Here is an 18,729-nt window from a genome sequence, read left to right as displayed (position 1 = left end):
AGATGATCTGTCACCATCAGCCATGGAATAAACTGCCGCACTTTTTCAAACAGAATTTTATGTGAAAATGGGTTTCGTACATCTGACAAAAGGCTATTATCATTGGCCTTCCTAAGTCAGAATTATGATATTTGAGTAGTGTACAAACTAATCCAAACATTTCAAAGCCTCCTCAGATCTAAGGACAGTGTTAGTTTTTACTAGTTTCTTTATGGGTGTTTATAGGATCCCACGGTCTAGCCTACATAGGTCAGGCAAGCTGAAGTTTTGAATTGAGAAAAAAAAAAAAATGTCAGTAACATCGATCACAAAAGAGCAGCAAAATCTGACCTAGCTTATCATATGTGTACAACAAATCACACCGTTGATTGGAATACAGCCACCATGTCTTATTTAGAAGAAAACTTTTTTTTTTGACAAATTAAGGAATCGCTTAATAGAAACCAACCCATCATCTTGAATGATGTTTGAAATTGCTGATTAGATCTTTTGACACATCAGAATTTATTTTCCCCAAGAATCACCTATAGATGCATTACTGTGGTCTTGTAATTGGTTTGATCTGTTTCTTTTCTAATGATTTGTGTTTTTTTTTTTTATATATGAGTTGCTTTCATAATTTCTTCTATTAAAGTCCTGAAGAAGCCACAAGAATATGGGCATGCAAAACTAGTTGATACATTCTCTATTGTAACCTAACAACTAATGAAATTTATCATATTATTGTTAGGTATTTTAGTTGTAAAGTAACATTTAAATATACCCATTTTTGATTATATGCAATCATTTCATTGCCTATCATTTATTTATCTTAGTATTGGTGGAGATGACCAACATAAGTAATTATGTGCTATCCGTCCATTTTCGACTCTTGGTGATCTTGTGAACAAAGACTCTCCATCCCACTCAGCCTCTTGTGCTTTCTTTCACAATTTAAGTTCAAGTTGGTAAGTTCTTTTATGGTATTCCTCCAACTCTTTTGCAGTCTTCCTCTTCTACTCATGTCTTCAACTTCCCCAACAAAACTGCCTTTTCCAATTATTCATCTGCTCGCATAATATGACCAAAGTATGTTAACTTCTGTTTAGAGATCATTTCCTACAAGGAGTATTCTGTCTGTATACTGTATAAAACCTACTTATTAGTCATTCTTGCAGTCAATGGGATTCTTTATAGTCTTCTCCATGCCTATAATTTAGATGAAACAATTTGCTTTCTTTCTTCTTGATAATTCAACTTTCACATCCATACATCACTACTGGAAATACCATTGCTTTGACAATTCTAACTTTCATGACTTTACTTACTCCTCTTATCTTTCATAATTTTTGTCAGATTTAACATAGCTTTTTTTTTCTTTTCTCCAATGGCTATCTTCCTTTTCATTTCTTCTTCACATTTATTATCATTTCTTATTCTTGACTACAGTAAATCATAACAATCCCTATTTTATCTCTGTCTATCATAAATTCATCTAAATTGCAAAAAGCCGTAATTTTTGTTTTGTTGATGTTTATATTAAGCTTGGCTTTGTTGCTTTCCCTCTTAACCAATAGACTCAACCGCTCCAGATCTTCCTTAGTTTCTGCTTTGAGGGTTGCATCATCTGTATATCTTAAATTATTTATTTTTTTCTATCATCATTTTCATCAATCGTAATTATAGCTGGGTCTTTGTCTAAGTTAGCCATTCTCATAATATATTCATTATAAATATTAAAAATATAGGGCAACAGTATACAACCCTGCTGAACCCCTTTTTCCACTTAAAGACTGTTTCTCTAAAGACTTTTTTTTTACTGAAGCTTCTTGGTTGACATACAGCTCTCTTATCAAGAGAATTTGATGCTCAGGTATTCCCATTGAATAATCTTATAATTAATAAAAAAAATGAATACTTCCTTCTGAAATTCTCTTGTTCTTTCCATAATCTATCTCATGTTTGCTATCTGGTCTCTAGTTCCTCTACCTCTCCTGAAGCCTGCCTGTTCTCTATTCACATATGGTTCCAGCCTTTTTGGATCACTCTCAGCATAACTTTACTTGTATGAAAAATTAAAGCAATGGTTCTATACTTCTCACAATCTCTGGGATTTTTTATTTTTAGTTTTTTGGAATTGGGATGATTACCGATGTTTTCCAATCTCTATACTAGTATGTTGTTTTCTTCCAAACCCGCTGACAAATTTCAGTCAGTATATTCACTACTTCATCCCCTGCTGCTCTCAATAATTCCACTGTCACTCAATCAGCTCCAGGAGCTTTTCCTTTATACCAGCTGTTCCATTGCTGATTTTACTTTGCTTTTCATTATCATAGGTTCCTCACCAAATTCTCACCTTTCAAATTCTTCTTCAATATTTTTTTTTTGTACAAATCCTCTACATACTCTTTCCACCTTTTTTTGCTTCTTCTTCCATCAAACATTTTCCTGAATTACTTTTTACAACTCCTAATGTAAGGATAAACTTCCCTGTAACTTCTTTCTAAACAGATCTCTTCTTCTACTCAAAATATTGCTTTCTTCAATTCCTTGCACCTTTTGTTTATATGTTTTTCCTTATCTTTTCTAACCTGTCTCTAGAAATGTGCACTCAGTTGTCTAACCCTTTCTTTGTTTCTCTGAAGTTTCATTTTTCTTCTTTCCTCTGCAACAAATAGTAATTCTTCTTCTTCTGACAGCCATTCACAGTCTTTCTTGCTGTGCTTTATATAGTCTTATTTACTTCTTCTATTATTGCACCTTTTGTTTCTTCCCACAGTTCTAATACTCTTCCTTTCCTCCCCAAACGTTTTAATTCCTTTTTGATTTCTTCTTTAACAGCTTCATTTATATGATTTAAATCAAATCTGATAATGTCCTTTTGTTTCTTCTTAGCCCTTAGTTTCAATTTAACTTCAGCTATCAATAATTCATGATCTGGTCCACAGTCTGCACCATGTAGTGTTTTTACTTGGATAGCATTTCTCCACCTTCTGCTGGCAACAGTATAATCTATCTGATTTCTGTATTCACCATTAGGTAAAGTCCATGTGTACAATCTTCTTTTATGTCATTGCGATAAAGCAATTAGTCTTGATGTAAAACTCCAACATTTTTTCTCCTCTTCATTCCTCAGTCCTAAGCCAGATTTTCCAGTGATGCTTTGTTCTTCTTTTTCTCCCACTTTTGCATTCCAATCACCTAATATTCAAGAGAAAATCTGTTTTATTAATACTGTGTACTACTTGTTGCAATCTACTGTAAAATTCTTCAACCTCATCTTCACTTGAATCTGTAGTGAGGAGCATACACCTATGTGAGTGTAGCATTCACTGTGGATGTGTTTTATTCTAATTAGGATTATTCTTTCAGACATTGGTTTGTAACCCAAAATGTATTTTTTGTATTCTCTTCTAACTATGAATGCTACTCCATTCCTTTAAAGGTTTCCATGTCCAGAGTCATGCATCATGAAATCATCAGTACCAAAGTGACCAATTCCTGTCCATCTCAGTTCACTGATTCCCAAAATCTTATCTTGAGTTCTTTCTAATTTCTTTCTTTACCAGTTCCAGTTTTTCTTGAAAACCGGGACTGGTAAAGTTCTCTTCTGAGATTAACTGATTTACATAAGTTATAGGGTAGTATATATTTGTTTTTAAGAATCAAACTTCAAAGTTTAGCTTAGTTTGAATTAGGACTAGATTCACATAAACTGTTGCATGTTTTTTTAATGTTAAGTATTATCTTTGGAAGTAAATGGTAACAAACTATTTCTGATCATTGCAATTTACTTTAAATTGTAATTTAAAAAAAAAAAAAAATAAGTTTTCAAGTGTTTTTGGTTGTTGTGTATGGTTATTTCAAAATCATTAAAAATAAACAATTTTATAAACTGTTATGTCATATTATGTGTATTCATTTTAGGTCTGTTCTGTATCACAAAAAGTGCATACCACAAGATGCAAAACAGCAGCTGTATTAGTGGAGGGAAATTCTCAAATTGTGAGTTCACTTTTTTCTCCCTCCATAAACATAAAGATAACAAATTTGAAAGCAGTTTGAAATAGTTTTTTAAATTATTCTCTAAAGATAATATCACTACGAAGTGATATTATCTTTAGGAATCCAACCATTAATTTATTCTTAGACTTTATTTTGGTCTAATTAGATTCTGGTGTTATGAATTAATACTATTTAAAAACTAGCTTCATTAAAATGCCCAGTACTTGTACCCTATGTAAATGATGCTATCCTTTTAAGTCAGTGGTTGGTTCCTCAACTGTTTTAAGCACAATGCATCCTCCCTACCAAGTATTCTTTTCTAACACCTCCTTCATGAAAATTATGATTTTATTCAAGTGTGCTCTTACTCTTACAGAGATGGTTCTCATAAAGCAGAATCATCCATCTTTGGCCATAAAAAAAGTTAATGCAGTGTTATGAGTAATTTCCCAAGTAAGCAAACAGACAAGTAAGTCAAGTTAGCTTACTTGGGAAATAGGATTAAAAACCAAGTTTATATAAAATTACTCGGTATCTTGAATACATAATATACCCAAGTTTAAAAACTTTCTACATCTATCTCTCATCTGGAGATTTTATTTAATGAGGTCAGAGTACCTTGTGGCAACTTGTTTAGGTAAAATTCATAAACTCTGCATTACTTCGACCTTAGCATTTTCAGGTCTGGCTCCCACCGACGAGACCCCAATAAAGGTTGAAACTGGTATGGGTAGTGACCATTGCCCTTAATGCATAGCATCATACATCTCCGCAAGGGAATGTGCTTTACATTAGGAGAAAAATACTAAGGAAAGTGATCGGAGCTTAATCCACCTTTACCATGAGTTGCCTCAGGCTGGCACTACGTCACCACGAGTTGCGTCAGACTTGCACTACGTGCAGGCGCAAACTTGACTTACTTGTCTGTTTGCTTACTTGGGAAATAGGATTAAAAACTAAGTTTATATAAATTTACTTGGTATCTTGAATACATAATATACCCAAGTTAAAAAACTTTCTATATATATAAAGGAAAATATCAGAAATGATTTTGACATTATGCATTTTCAAGAATATGTTTGCAGGCTAATCTAAGATGGTAAAGATTGCATTTAAGTGTTGCATTTAACTGCTGTGGAAGACAGAATGTAGGAAATGAATAAGTAGGACCTACAAAACTGTTGATGAATTTTGAAAAAAAAGTAGTGTTTCATAATAATATTTTTTGGTTTACCGATCAAGTGTTGATCAATTTTATTAACTGAACCAACCAGTTTCACCACACTTATCTGTTTGGCATCTTCAGGGCACTTACACATAGGTTTAAACAATCTCACAATTATGCATAACTGCAAAACTGACTAGAATAATTACAAATAAAATAGTATCGAACGTGAGTGAAACACATCGCGTGTACAAGATCAGCTAGCTGTTGCTGAGGAACTTTCTGTAGTTTATATTAAAGTTCATTTCTTCCGTTTTTAAGGTTCTGATTAGGGTTTTCCATATCTCTGGGAGTATTAGGCCTTGATTTCTGTTAAGGTTGACAGTAGAACGGGCAACTGTGGCTGCCTCTTTGAAAATTCTTGAATGGTAATCTTCCTCTATGTAAGGGGAACAGCTTTTGTCCCACTCGATGACATGGTTAGTTGTAGAGAAATGAGACGATAGGCCAGAAATGTCCTGTCTGTTGTTTTTGACATAGCCAATGTGCTCCTTTTGCCTGATTTCGAGGCTTCTTGAAGTCTGTCCGACATAACTAGAGCCACATGAGCATGGAATATTATAAACTCCAGCATATTTGTAGAACGGATGGTTGTCTTTTGGAGATCTTAGTAGTATACTAATAGATTCTATTGGTTTGAATGTTACTCTTATTTTATGTTGTTTGAGGAGATTGGCGAGCTTGTTGGAGATGCCACTTACAAACGGAATTGCAATCGTTTTTATATATTGAATATCTTCTTGTTCTCTTTGTGGTGGTTCAGAGAAATGGATTTTATTGACTAGTCTTCTTGGATATCTGTTCAAGTACAAATTGTTGGAAATAAATTTTAACTCATCTTGAAGGGTCTTGTTGTCCATTGTGATGCGAATTGCTCTTTTCTTTAACATGTGTACAATGCGGAGTTTATGTGAGCCACCACAAAGAGAACAAGAAGATATTCAATATATAAAAACGATTGCAATTCCGTTTGTAAGTGGCATCTCCAACAAGCTCGCCAATCTCCTCAAACAACATAAAATAAGAGTAACATTCAAACCAATAGAATCTATTAGTAAACTACTAAATCTCCAAAAGACAACCATCCTTTCTACAAATATGCTGGAGTTTATAATATTCCATGCTCATGTGGCTCTAGTTACATCGGACAGACTTCGAGAAGCCTCGAAATCAGGCAAAAGGAGCACATTGGCTATGTCAAAAACAACAGACAGGACATTTCTGGCCTATCGTCTCATTTCTCTACAACTAACCATGTCATCGAGTGGGACAAAAGCTGTTCCCCTTACATAGAGGAAGATTACCATTCAAGAATTTTCAAAGAGGCAGCCACAGTTGCCCGTTCTACTGTCAACCTTAACAGAAATCAAGGCCTAATACTCCCAGAGATATGGAAAACCCTAACCAGAACCTTAAAAACGGAAGAAATGAACTTTAATACAAACTACAGAAAGTTCCTCAGCAACAGCTAGCTGATTTGTACACGCGATACGTGTTTCACTCACGTTCGATACTATTTTATTTGTAATTATTCTAGTCAGTTTTTTATTCTTGTCAGTTTTGCAGTTATGCATAATTGTGAGATTGTTTAAACCTATATGTAAGTGCCCTGAAGATGCCAACAGATAAATGTGGCGAAACTAGTTGGTTCAGTTAATAAAATTGATCAACACTTGATCGGTAAACCAAAAAATATTATTATTTACTAATTTATGATCAAGAAAATAACCTTCACGATGAAGTAGTGTTTCAGTTAAATAATCTCTCTATAGTGAGTGTATAGGGACACAGCATTAGTCTCACTATAGCAGATTATTCACTATGGCAATTTCCTTTAGAATAGCATTTTGCCTATGAGTCTTTGGTCATTCTAGTGGTCTTTGCTATTGTGAGTATTATTATTCTAGACCTCAACAGAAACCACAGGACCCATCATACTTTATCTTCTTTTTATATCTTGTTTTGAATTATATTCAGCAAGTGCACACACTATCCATTGAGGCAAAGCATTTCTCTCACTCATTGCTCTCTACATGCTCTACTTTTCACTTCCTTATTTGTTTATTATTAATCTTCAGGAATGAGCTCTCATTCTCCCACTATTTATTACCTTGACAGTACCTATCCTGCTTCTGGATAGGTACCTTTCACCAACTTGCGATATGTCTCAGTCATATCACCTCTCCTCCTGTTTGTGAAGCTCTTCAAGGCACATTTCCCCCATCTCTCGTCATACTTAACATTTTACTCATACTCACTTTTGGATACACTGTAATGTCCCTTCTCAAATCCATGCACCATATTGAGATTATGGCCTGTTCACTACTTTATACAGTGCCACTATCATCTTATCTTTATGTATCAGCACTGTTTGCAGTATTGTAGTAGTAGTTCTTTTTACAACTTGTGTAGTGTGTCCTAACTACTATCACCATCAGATCCTTGCTATTCCATCTCATGGAATGAATTTCCACTAATGCAGTACATTCACTTCATCTTTCCTAGCAGCATGCATAAATTATACTTGGCAACATTGAATGCATTCCCATTCATTAATTTGACTATTAACACCACCCTGTTCAATCCTTTAGTAGCAACTTCACAGCAAAACTCTCTGCAATTACTCTTACTTAAACTCCTCTCGACTTCTTGTAATTCCCACATCATCTCTCTGATGATCTACTTTAATTTTGCTATTTTGAAGGTTAATTCATTTTCAATAACCTTTGTCTCCAATAACCTCATTAATAGGGCTAGCGTTCTTGTTCTCGACTACGGTGCTCTTCTTAGTATTATGTTTCTTGTGCATTTTTGGTGCCATTTTAAACTTATACTTATTATTGAAATATCTTAATAAAATATGTTATTCTTAATAACATATTTTATTAAGAGTCCATGCGGTTAGCCTAGTGGCTATGCGCTTCGCAACCATATGCCTGGGGAAGGAGTGTCTTGGGTTTGATTCCCGTCGTCGACATGAGGAGCTTAAGGATCTTCCTCAGCCATAGCCAAGTTAGCTGGTCTTGGGTGTGGACAGCAGGGTCCCCCCCCCAAGTTTATCTCGGGGTTTTTCATCTCGCAAGCGGGCAAACCGGCCCCGTGAACACATGGATCTACAGACATAAATACTTAACCCCCCCCCCCATGAGGGGGCTCAACTCTCCCCAATAGGGATGGGAGAGAAAAGGGAGGAAACTCCATATGAATAAATAAATAAATTTTATTAAGATATATTATAATAAAATATGTTATAAATAAAATAAAATATGGCACTCATTCAGACCATTATATCTATACTGAATCTCATCACCATCCCAGTCAAAAGGCAGGAACTATTAAAACACTGGTTCATCAGGCCCACTCCTTTTGTTCTTCAGATGAACTATTACAGAAAGAATTGCAATATATTATTTCCTCTTTTTTATCTAATGGATATAAGAATTCTTTCATCAAAAGAGCTTTGAGTAATTTTGATATATCTTCCTCTTCAAACACTGAAGAAATAATGCTTATTCCTATCCCTTATGTGTGCAAGGCATTAGTGAACGCATAGCAAAAGTTTTAAAACCACTAAATATTTTTGTTGCTTTTTGACCCATTAGAAAAATCTCCACCTTTCTCACCTCTCCAAAGGACAAGCTTCCACATCACAGTTATCCAGGTGTCTACCAGATCCCTTGCTCTTGTGGGTTATCTTATTTCAGACAAACAGGAAGATCTGCTTTTATTCGGCTAGAAGTTCACAAGTCTTAGATTCAATACCTTGAACCTGAACAGTGGACTTGCAGAGCATGCCATCAACACTAGACATAGAGTTCATTGGAACAAAACAAGAGTCCTTCATAAAAGTCAGTTCCTCATGGAACAGCTTTATAAAGAAATATGTGAAACTTTATTTCACTCTCATAACTTAAACAGATCCGATGGTCTACATCTATCCCCTTTGTGGGAGATAGTATAGTACTTTTTAAATCAGCTAATCTTTCCTAACTTTTTAAATTGTATATATATAATTTATTTATTTTTTTAGAGTAAGTTAGGAAATTTAATGACCTTTTTTTGTTATCTTAATTAGCTCCTTAGGTGGCACCTTTTGGAATTGTCAGTTATTGTTTAATTAGCTTTTTACATGTACTGAAGATGCCTGTGATACTCAGGTGAAAATTCTACTAATAAATAATATTTTACGTGAGTTAATTTCGTTATTATAATTTTAATTAATATGTCTACTCATGGTATTTCCTTACTGAAACAAACATTACTGGATGTGATGTAGTTGTTGATACTGTTGAAAACTGAAATTCTCTCTCTAGAATACATTGCCAAATATGGTTTCTCAGAATCTCCAGGCTGAATGAGGAAATGATTTATTATTGCCAGTATACATTACTTATTACTTCAAATTTCATCAGAGACAAACACTGGATTTCTTTAGGCAAGAGAAGATGACACTGGAGAAACTATTGTCCAGTGTTAAAACACTGGACAGTATTTTTACATTATGTCAATAACCCAGTTGAAATAAGTTGTGTTATACTAAATTGGATATACTGATTATGAAAAAATTTAATGTGTTTTTTATCCTCAAATTTTGAAATTAGGATGCTATAATTTATGTGAGTTGAAATAAATAGTCTGATTATTGTTGCAAAAACCATGAATACAAAAAAAGAGCATTTCTTCTGACTAAATTTATTACTGAGAAAGGTATGTTTTAACTCTTTTAACCCTTTCAGGACCAGAAGGACTTATGAAGTAATACAAAGTTTTTAACTATTAAAATGACTTAATTAGGTATCTATTTAACATAAAATATCATCATTATGTAGGAAAAAATCATAGGTTTTATAGAATTTCATGGGACATGTGTCCCAATGGACGTAAAGGGTTTAAATAAATTAAAATTTTATGTGAGGACACATATGTCCCATGGTCCTGAAAGGGTTAAGCACTATTGTACTCTTTATAAAACTTTGCAACAGTTACCATAATGGTCCCCTACTTCCTTAATGGTACTGTTCAATGATACTTATATCTTGGAGGAATTTTTCACTTTAATCATACTCTTGGCATATCATTTGTTTGGGGAAAATTCAAGACGAGAATGTTAAGAGCATTTTTAATGAAATACGGTATCCTAAATTGCTATAGTTATGCAACAGTTATTCTACTAGTTGTTGACAGTTATTATCCACAGAGACAAAATTATAGATTTAAAATAGTTAATTCAATGAAATTTTTGCATTTGAAGCTGTATTCATGGAAAAGCTGCCTGATTTGTTGATCAAAAGTGATAACCCTTGAATTTGGTGTCACACTGGTTTGAAAATTTTTCCTTTATCTACAGTAAAACTAGCACTTTTTATTTTGTCTGAATCTTGTACATAATTCTTGATGATCCAAATTTACTTTGTTAAGGATTTGTTAATGATGTGTTTTCCAGAATGAAATTTTCTTTTTGGCCAGTCATTTACAATATAGTATTACTTTCTGTTGTGTGCATATGCTAAACAGCAATACTTGATGAAACCACCTTGCAATCCAAAGAAAAACAAGATGATCTTTCTTTGTACTAGTGAATTGTACTGCAGATATTGAACAACCTAGAGTCATTCTAGATCAGTTCCAACATAAATGCTGTAAACCACATTTTATTCAACATTAAAGGATGCTGAAATATGATGCAAGTTCTTATGTCTGTTGCATTTTAAATTATTTCCACTATTTAATTGTTTAGTGCCTGTGTACTGTGAAAAGTTGTTTTTACTTTGAAGTTACTGGTCGAAATTCAGTAAACATTGAGCTCAGCATGAAATGGAAAATGATAAAATATAAGCAGCTAAGTAAATGTCTTATTTTGTTCTTGTATGTGGTTTTTAATGCTGCTAAATATAAGATACAAAAACTTAACATGCTAAGCATAAGCTTTTGAAAGTTTTTCACTTGGTTATACTATAAATCAAAGATGCTAAGAAATTATAATTTTGGTTTAACCTTTTATCCAAGTGTAAGCAAACAAAGTTTGTGCATGAAGCATCTTTGCAACTGGGCTACTTTTATATAGAGGCTAATGACTAATTGTCTTAGTATCCCATAAAGCAAAGTACACTTCCTTTTGGAAGTGCTAATGCTATGCATTATGGGAAGGGGTGACTATCCAAACCAGTTTTGACCTTTATTGAGGTTGAAAGATACTAAGGCAATTGATGTGAAATCATTAGCCTCTCTATATATATACAAGTAGCCCAGTCATGAAGATACTGCATGTGCAGACTTGGTTTTTGCTTACACTTGGATAAAGGACTATACCAGGAATCTAATTTTATGGCATCTTTAATTTATAGTATAACTAAGTGAAAAAACTTTCAACATATATCTCCAATCCAGAGTAATTTATTAATAAGGTGATACAACTTTTCACTACTTGTATATAGGAAATATGACTTCTGCATTACTTCAATCTTGGTATCTGATTGCATTGATGACATTAATATTGAATGAGTCTGTTTTGTGTTCTGTAAGTGACTTGATCTTTACCTTTGTGTTTGCAAAAGTCAGTAGCTGCTTAACAGGTAAGAATTTTACTTAAACTATGGAAGGCTTTATTTAAAATATGGGTGTCTTAGTCCAAAATTTAGACAAAAACCAAGCCCCTGATCTCTTTAAAAAAAAAAAAAAAAAAAAAAAAAAAAAACCTATTGAAGAAATTTGAAGTCAAGTGGCCTGGTTATCTAAATCTATATTCAGTAACAAGTAGTAGTGACCCTGAAGGTGATGACACAGGAACAGAAGGTGAAAATATAAACTTGATCTCTCCCAACCTAAAGAATTCCATCAGTTATATTCACAGGAGGAACATGTTTGCAAGAAGCAGATGACTGAGGAGGTTCTCAAAGATGATCAAATATACTTCAAACCAGTGGTGTAGCTAGATCTTTTGCTGCCCGGGGCAGTTCCTGAGTTTGCCGCCCTCTCCATACACATCAAAAATACTACAAAAAGTCAAAATGACATATAGGGAAATAAATTAAAACACTATGTTTATTTTTGAAGTAAAATTTTAATTCCAGCATTTTAGAATGTTATTTTTCTATGCAAAATCGTCGATGACATTCACGAAGTCTATTTCATAGTAATGTAAGTAATTCATAATCAATTTTAATTTAGAAAAACTCCTCTCACAACTAGCAACACTTACAGCAGTTGAGGAAAATTCGTAGTAGTATTACAATATTTGGAAATGAGTTCTCGAGACCGTATTTTAGAATTAACTGCAAAAGTTCAAAATGGTTCAAAGTGCCGCCAGGGGGCAGTCCACACCCCCCCCTCTAGTTACGCCTCTGCCTTCAAACAGTGTTAGGGAGAAAATTCCTCCAGTCTTTCTGCACGATAAAAGCAAATGGATGTCAGTCATATCAATCATCAAGGACCAAAATATGACCTCCTCGTGGGAAAAATACAGATGAAGGCATAAAAATTCAGCCTGCTACAGTTTGCGATTACCATCATAAATTGCTGGATAATCTTGCCTTGCAATATCATATATTCTCCCTAAGTAGTCAAAAAAACCTAAAGGTTGTGCTTAGAGGAGTCACTGAGGATATCACCTCAGAAGAGATTGAAACAGACATTATCAGTCATTGTTTGCCTCCAGTTAAGGTGAGTTGGATGTACTGAGCTGACAAAAGACCATTGTCACTTGTGTTAGTGGAGATCCACAACACCCAGAAGCACATCCATGAGTTAACTTGAGTCTGCAGTCTAAGAATTACACAATAAACCTGAGAAAAAAGAACATCATCAGGACAATGCCATAGATGCCAGAAATTTGGTCTTGGTCAAGAGACCGTGCAGTGCTGACTACAGATGTTTGAAGTGTGTTGAAAACCACCCAACTAAATCCTGTGTCAAGCCGAGAACCATACCTGTCAAATGTACCAATTGCAATGGCCCTCATCCTGCATATTACGGAGGGTGTAGTTTCAACCCAAAAAAACCGAATGACAATGAGTAATACTCGAACTACTTCCCAACATTCCATGCAAGTAAAGGAAGCTGAACACCCTCCAACTCTAAAAACCAGGAAGGAAGGCTACAACCTAACAAAACATATGCCAGTGCACCATGTTCCAAGAATTCAATATGCCATGAATAAACAAATTCCAACCTGACTGCAGTCATAACTGCTTAACTAGCTACCATGCTACAAGACTTTGGTAAATCCAGCCCTTCACTGACCACTACAAAAAGATTTTTACAAGAGACACACCCTTCTAACTGCACTTAGCATGAATAGAAACAAAATTCTTCCAGACTCTCTCCTAATCGGTGCTTGGAATGCCAACAAAATTATTGAACTGCAAGGATTTGCAGTCAGATACAACCCAGATATAATCCTAATCAGTGAGATGCATTTATGCCTTTCAATCAGTTCAAAATTAAGAGGATTCCTGATGTACAGAAATGATAGACTTCATTTCAGAGGTGGTGGCACTATGGTTTATATTAAAAATTACATTAAACGTACACCACATCCAACCCCCAAGCCATAAACTTAGAGACTGCAAGCATTAAAGTTTGCACCAATAATGCTGGTAAACTTAAATTATGCACCGCCTGCAACTCACCTAGCAAAACTTTATTTTGACAGATCTAGATACCATTCTAGGCATTAAGGACTCCATTGTCATCATTGCTGGGGACTTAAATGCCAAGCACTCATCTTGGAACAGTAAAACAGTAAAACGTTTTGGAACAGAAGACCAATAAAAATGGTCATTATACTAAATCTATATGGGGTCTAACTATATTGCAGTGGCTGTCCCACAGAGCCTACTCATCATGGTCCTCTTGACAGCTCAGATGTTTTAGATATTGCTATCCTACAGAACATCATATACCAGTATCAGCTACAAATGATGAATGAGTTGTTTTCAGATCACAACTGTATCTTACTCAAATTAGGCAATCAGGAACAATTCAACCTCACTCACTCCTTCATAGCTTTCAATGTTGCAAAATGTAAGGTTTTAAAATTGGAAAACAAAGATGGGATGCAGAATTTATGCTTGGTAAGGATATATTGTTGGAAGTGGAAGAAATAAGCGATCTGGGGGTGATAGTGGATAAGGAGCTGAAATTTTGGGGACACATAGCCAAAATTGTGAAGACAACACAAAGGCTTCTGGGAATGATGCAGAGGGCACTGATGTGTAGAAGTAGGGAGATTCTTGTTCCTTTGTATAAGGCTTTGATTAGGCCACACATGGATTATTGTGCTAGATTTGGTCACCTGGTTTTCAGAAGGATGAAGAGATGTTGGAAAGGGTCCAAAGGCGACTGACTAAGGTAGTTTCTGACCTCTGGAATGTCAAGTATGAGGAAAGATAGAGAAGATGCAATTTGCAGAGTCTGGTGGACAGGAGGAAGAGGGGAGATATGATAGAGATCTACAAGTTGGTAAGGGGTTGTTATAGGATCAATGCTGGAGAAGTTCTACAGAAAATAGTGGGAGATCGGGGGAGAACCAGAGGTCATCCCTGAAAACTGTATAAAGAAGGTGTACGTAGGGGAGTGAGAGGCAGGTTTTTTTTTGTGCAGAATTGTAAATGATTAGAATGCCTTGCCAGAGAGTGTGGTGTCTGCAGGGAGTTTGAATGTGTTCAAGGCACGGTATGATGAGTGTGTGTGTGTGTGTGTGTGATAAAAGGACCTCCCAGATGAGTCTTTGACTCCATGAGGTCTTGGGGTAATAATAATAATAGCTTGGGAAAAATTATCCACCGTAATCCCCAAACACATCGGTTTACCTCTTACTATACAAAATAAGGAAGAGATAATGACATGATAATGCTGTTACAATAACTAGCTCCACAAATCAAATTCACAAAGTGTTAGCAGCAGTCACCAAGACTATTACTCTTTCATAATTAATTACTTAAGGAATTGACAGCATGCACTAGAAATATAAATGAAATAAACTTTAATATATACTTTCCAATATTTCGGCAACGTTCCCATCTTCATGGGAACTTGAGATAAAGACACGTGCATACAAGTACTACATAACAGCAAATGAGAAATGAAGCGAGAAATCTACCGTTTTCCTAAAGTCCTGATGGTGTCCCCTGGCAGGCTATATTAGGTGTTCTTGGCCTTTCGGCTGAAGTTCTGATGTATGTTTCCCAAATTTGGGGCAGTCTCATGCATCCAAATTTGTTGAGGTTTGGCATGTTCCTAAGGGCTGAGGCTGATTCCATGAATAGTCTTTCATATTTGAACTTGCTGCGGTGTATTACTGTGGCTTTCTTCCACCTTATTCTGTGGCGAGTATCCAGAGCATGGTCTGCAAGCCCAGAGTGGCTGTACTGGTGAAATCGGATGTAGTCCTTGTGTTCTGAGATTCTGATATTTGCTGTCCTGCCTGTTTGGCCAAAGTAGGACAATTTACAGCTGCAAGGGACCTGGTATACACCAGGTAGGTCTAGGGGAAGTGGTTGGTCTTTAGTGGAGCGGATAAGGGATGCCAATTTTCTATATGGTCTGTAACAAGAGGTCAAGTCATGTTTTTTAGGATTTTGTTGATTTTTTCCGAGGTGCTTTGGATGTAGGGAATGGTGATGGATTTAGAGTAATCTTTTTGTGAAGGGGGGGGGTGGGGGGGGTTGTGGATAACTGGTTTTAGTATTGTTTTGATTTTTGGGGGGGGGGTAGCCATTGGCTGAGAAAGTGTTAAGGATGTGATTTAGTTCAGTGGTTAGAGCTTTGTCATTTGAACAGATTAGTTTAGCCCTGTTGAATAGTGTCTTAACTCCATATTGTTGTGAGGGGGGGGGGGATTGTTGGTGAATGTATCTGCCTGTATGGGTGGGTTTTCTATAAATTGAGAAAACCAAGGTTCCATCAGGTTGGCGGGTGACTAGTGTGTCTAGGAAGGAGAGGCTATTGTTTTCCTCTTTTTCCAGGGTGAACTTGATTCTAGGGTGTTGGTTGTTTAAGTGTGTTAAGAAGGAGAGGAGTGTATCCGGGCCGTGTGGCCAAATAGCGAACACATCATCAACGTAGCGAAGCCATATGGTAAGTTTTTGTGGGGCAGAGTTTAAGGCTCTCTCTTCAAAAGTCTCCATAAAGAAGTTGGCCAAGGATGGGGAAAGTGGTGAACCCATGGCTCTCCCCTCTACCTGTTTGTAGAATTTTTCCTACCAAACAAAATAGCCTGAGTTCATTGTGAACTGAAAAAGGGCTGAGATATCAGGAGGAAATTTAGCTTGGATTAGTCTAAGGTTTCTTTGAAGGGGACATTTGTGAATAAGGAGGAGATGTCAAAACTAACCATTATGTCATTATGTTGGAGTGTTAGGTTTTCTATACTGGCTTTGAAGTGGGCTGAGTTTTTTGTGTGTGATGGTGTGTTGCCAGTGTAGTGTGAGAGCGCTTTGGCTAAATATTTAGCTAATTTTTAAGTGGGGGAATCAATGCCATCCACTATGGGACATAATGGCACATTTTCTTTATGTATTTTTGGGAGCAAATGAAGAAAAACAAGGAAATAGTTATCACCAAAGCAGATAAGGGGAACACCACTGTAAACAACCAAATAACAAATTTGAACAAATCAACCCTGATTCTCCATCAGAAATAATTAACATCATCAAACATCTGAGCAACAAAAAAGCACAAGGTCCGGTTGGCATCACAGACAAAATAATAGAATTACTTTCATGGAAAGCTATAATGCATCTTGTCAACATCATAAGCACAATACTACAATTACAGTATTTCCCTTTAACCTGGAAAATTGCCAAAAAAATTATTCTCTCCAGACTGCAAGAATCAACAGACAAATTAAGCATCATTACAAATGAACAATTTGGCTTTTGTCAAAACCATGGTACAGTCCAGCAAATCTATCGACTTGTAGATATATTATTACAGGATTCAACTGGAAAAACACACTGGTGCTGTATTCCTGTGTTAATAATTGGTGGATTTTTATATAGACAGAGTATATTCATAGATATTATCTTAATATTTATCCTACCATAGAGATGATCTCTGTTTCTAACAATTATTTTTTTTTATTCCGAGTGTACCTATATGTTATTATATGCACAAGGGTTCACTCCAATTGGTGCAATGATCTTAACTCTTTCTTTCAGAATCCAAATAATCACTGACTCAAGACCAAAATACCAAATAAACACATTTTATAAAACAAAAACAATATATATACACTTCAAACAATATTACATAACTATAACTACAAATTAATTGGATCCAAGGCCTTTTAAAATATAAACTTAAGACTAGACTAAACACTTTGTTTGCACAATCACAAAATGTTCATAGCCAGATTCTTTTTCTGTCAAGGCCCTTTTCAATAGATATATGATTCTATTCTTCATTTTACAGGATCCTTTCTCATCACTTATGTAGCACACATTAATTCTTTCTGACTTAATTCTTTCTCTTTTCTTCAGTAGAAATAAGTCAGATCTGGCGTCCTTAATACAGATGAAACTTCCTAATCGGAGTTTTCTCAAATTCCTTTAGAACGTAAATTATTTTTACACCTGGACATTGTGAAGGCTTTTGATAAAATCTGGCACTGTGGTCTCCTATACAAACTCATTAGAGCAAACATTTCAATGAATATGATCAATCTAATCTAATCAAATCATACCTTACCAATAGAAAAATGCAGGTCAAGATTAGTGGAATACACTCTACTCAACACAAAAGCCTAGCTGGAGTTCCACAAGGCTCCTTATTGGCCCCGCTTTTATTCTCATTCTACATGGCAAATATCCCACAGAATCCTGTGGTGTCCATCTCTTCTTTATATGCAGATGATATGCCAGTATTAACAAGATCTCTCTGTCCTTTCTTTGTAAACAAGAAACTTCAAGACAGTATCTCTATGTTAGAAAAAAAGTTCTCAGATTGGAGACTGCAACTAAAACTCTCAAAAAAGCACAGCCATACTCTTTGCCAGAAGGCTAGCATCCCCCAAAGGGAATATTCAACTATTTAATGCTAAAGTCCCATGGGATGTATTTAGATGGACTGTGATTCAATAGTCACATCAGGCTCATCTGTGTGAAAGTATCCAAATGTATTGCTCAGCTCTATCCAATGATTAATCGACGCAACAAATTAAAAATTTTGATAGAAAAACCAAACTATTACTTTACCAACTGGTGAATAGACCCATAATTACCTATGTCTTGCTAGCTTGGAGCCATACTTCGAAATCCAGCAAACTAAGATTACAGCAAGTGCAAAACAAGTGTTTGTAGATGATACTAGATGCTCCATGGTTCATCAGAAATGAACAGATCCACCATGATACTAATATCTCATATATCTCCACATTACTTCACTTTCTAGCAGTAAAGTTCTTTTCAAATTCGGCCATGTGCTCAAATCAGCTGATCAAACAAACTGCAGATTACAATGCATGCGACCACCACAAGCATAAAAGACCTAAACCCGTTTTACTATTCATTGACTATACT

General features: G+C 35.4%; 1 protein-coding gene across 2 annotated transcripts in view; it reads left to right on the top strand.

Annotated features, from left to right (window-relative positions):
• Positions 1–18,729, top strand: part of LOC150092910 (GTPase Era, mitochondrial) — a 178,329-nt gene that overhangs the window by 28,523 nt on the left and 131,077 nt on the right. For both annotated transcript variants that reach the window (XR_016550443.1, XM_090413965.1), the window contains exon 4: positions 3,910–3,987. Coding sequence is in view for 1 of the 2 variants with exons in the window: in XM_090413965.1 (XP_090270091.1) it covers positions 3,910–3,987 (78 nt within the window). In the remaining variant the exon portion in view is untranslated. The remainder of the gene's footprint in view (positions 1–3,909; positions 3,988–18,729) is intronic.

The sequence above is a fragment of the Typopeltis vanoorti genome, chromosome 24 (genome assembly GCF_054136105.1).
Source record: "Typopeltis vanoorti isolate ZY-2024b chromosome 24, IOZ_Tvanoo_1.0, whole genome shotgun sequence".
NCBI classification, from domain to species: domain Eukaryota; kingdom Metazoa; phylum Arthropoda; class Arachnida; order Uropygi; family Thelyphonidae; genus Typopeltis; species Typopeltis vanoorti.
This window is presented reverse-complemented; position numbering and strand designations above follow the sequence as displayed.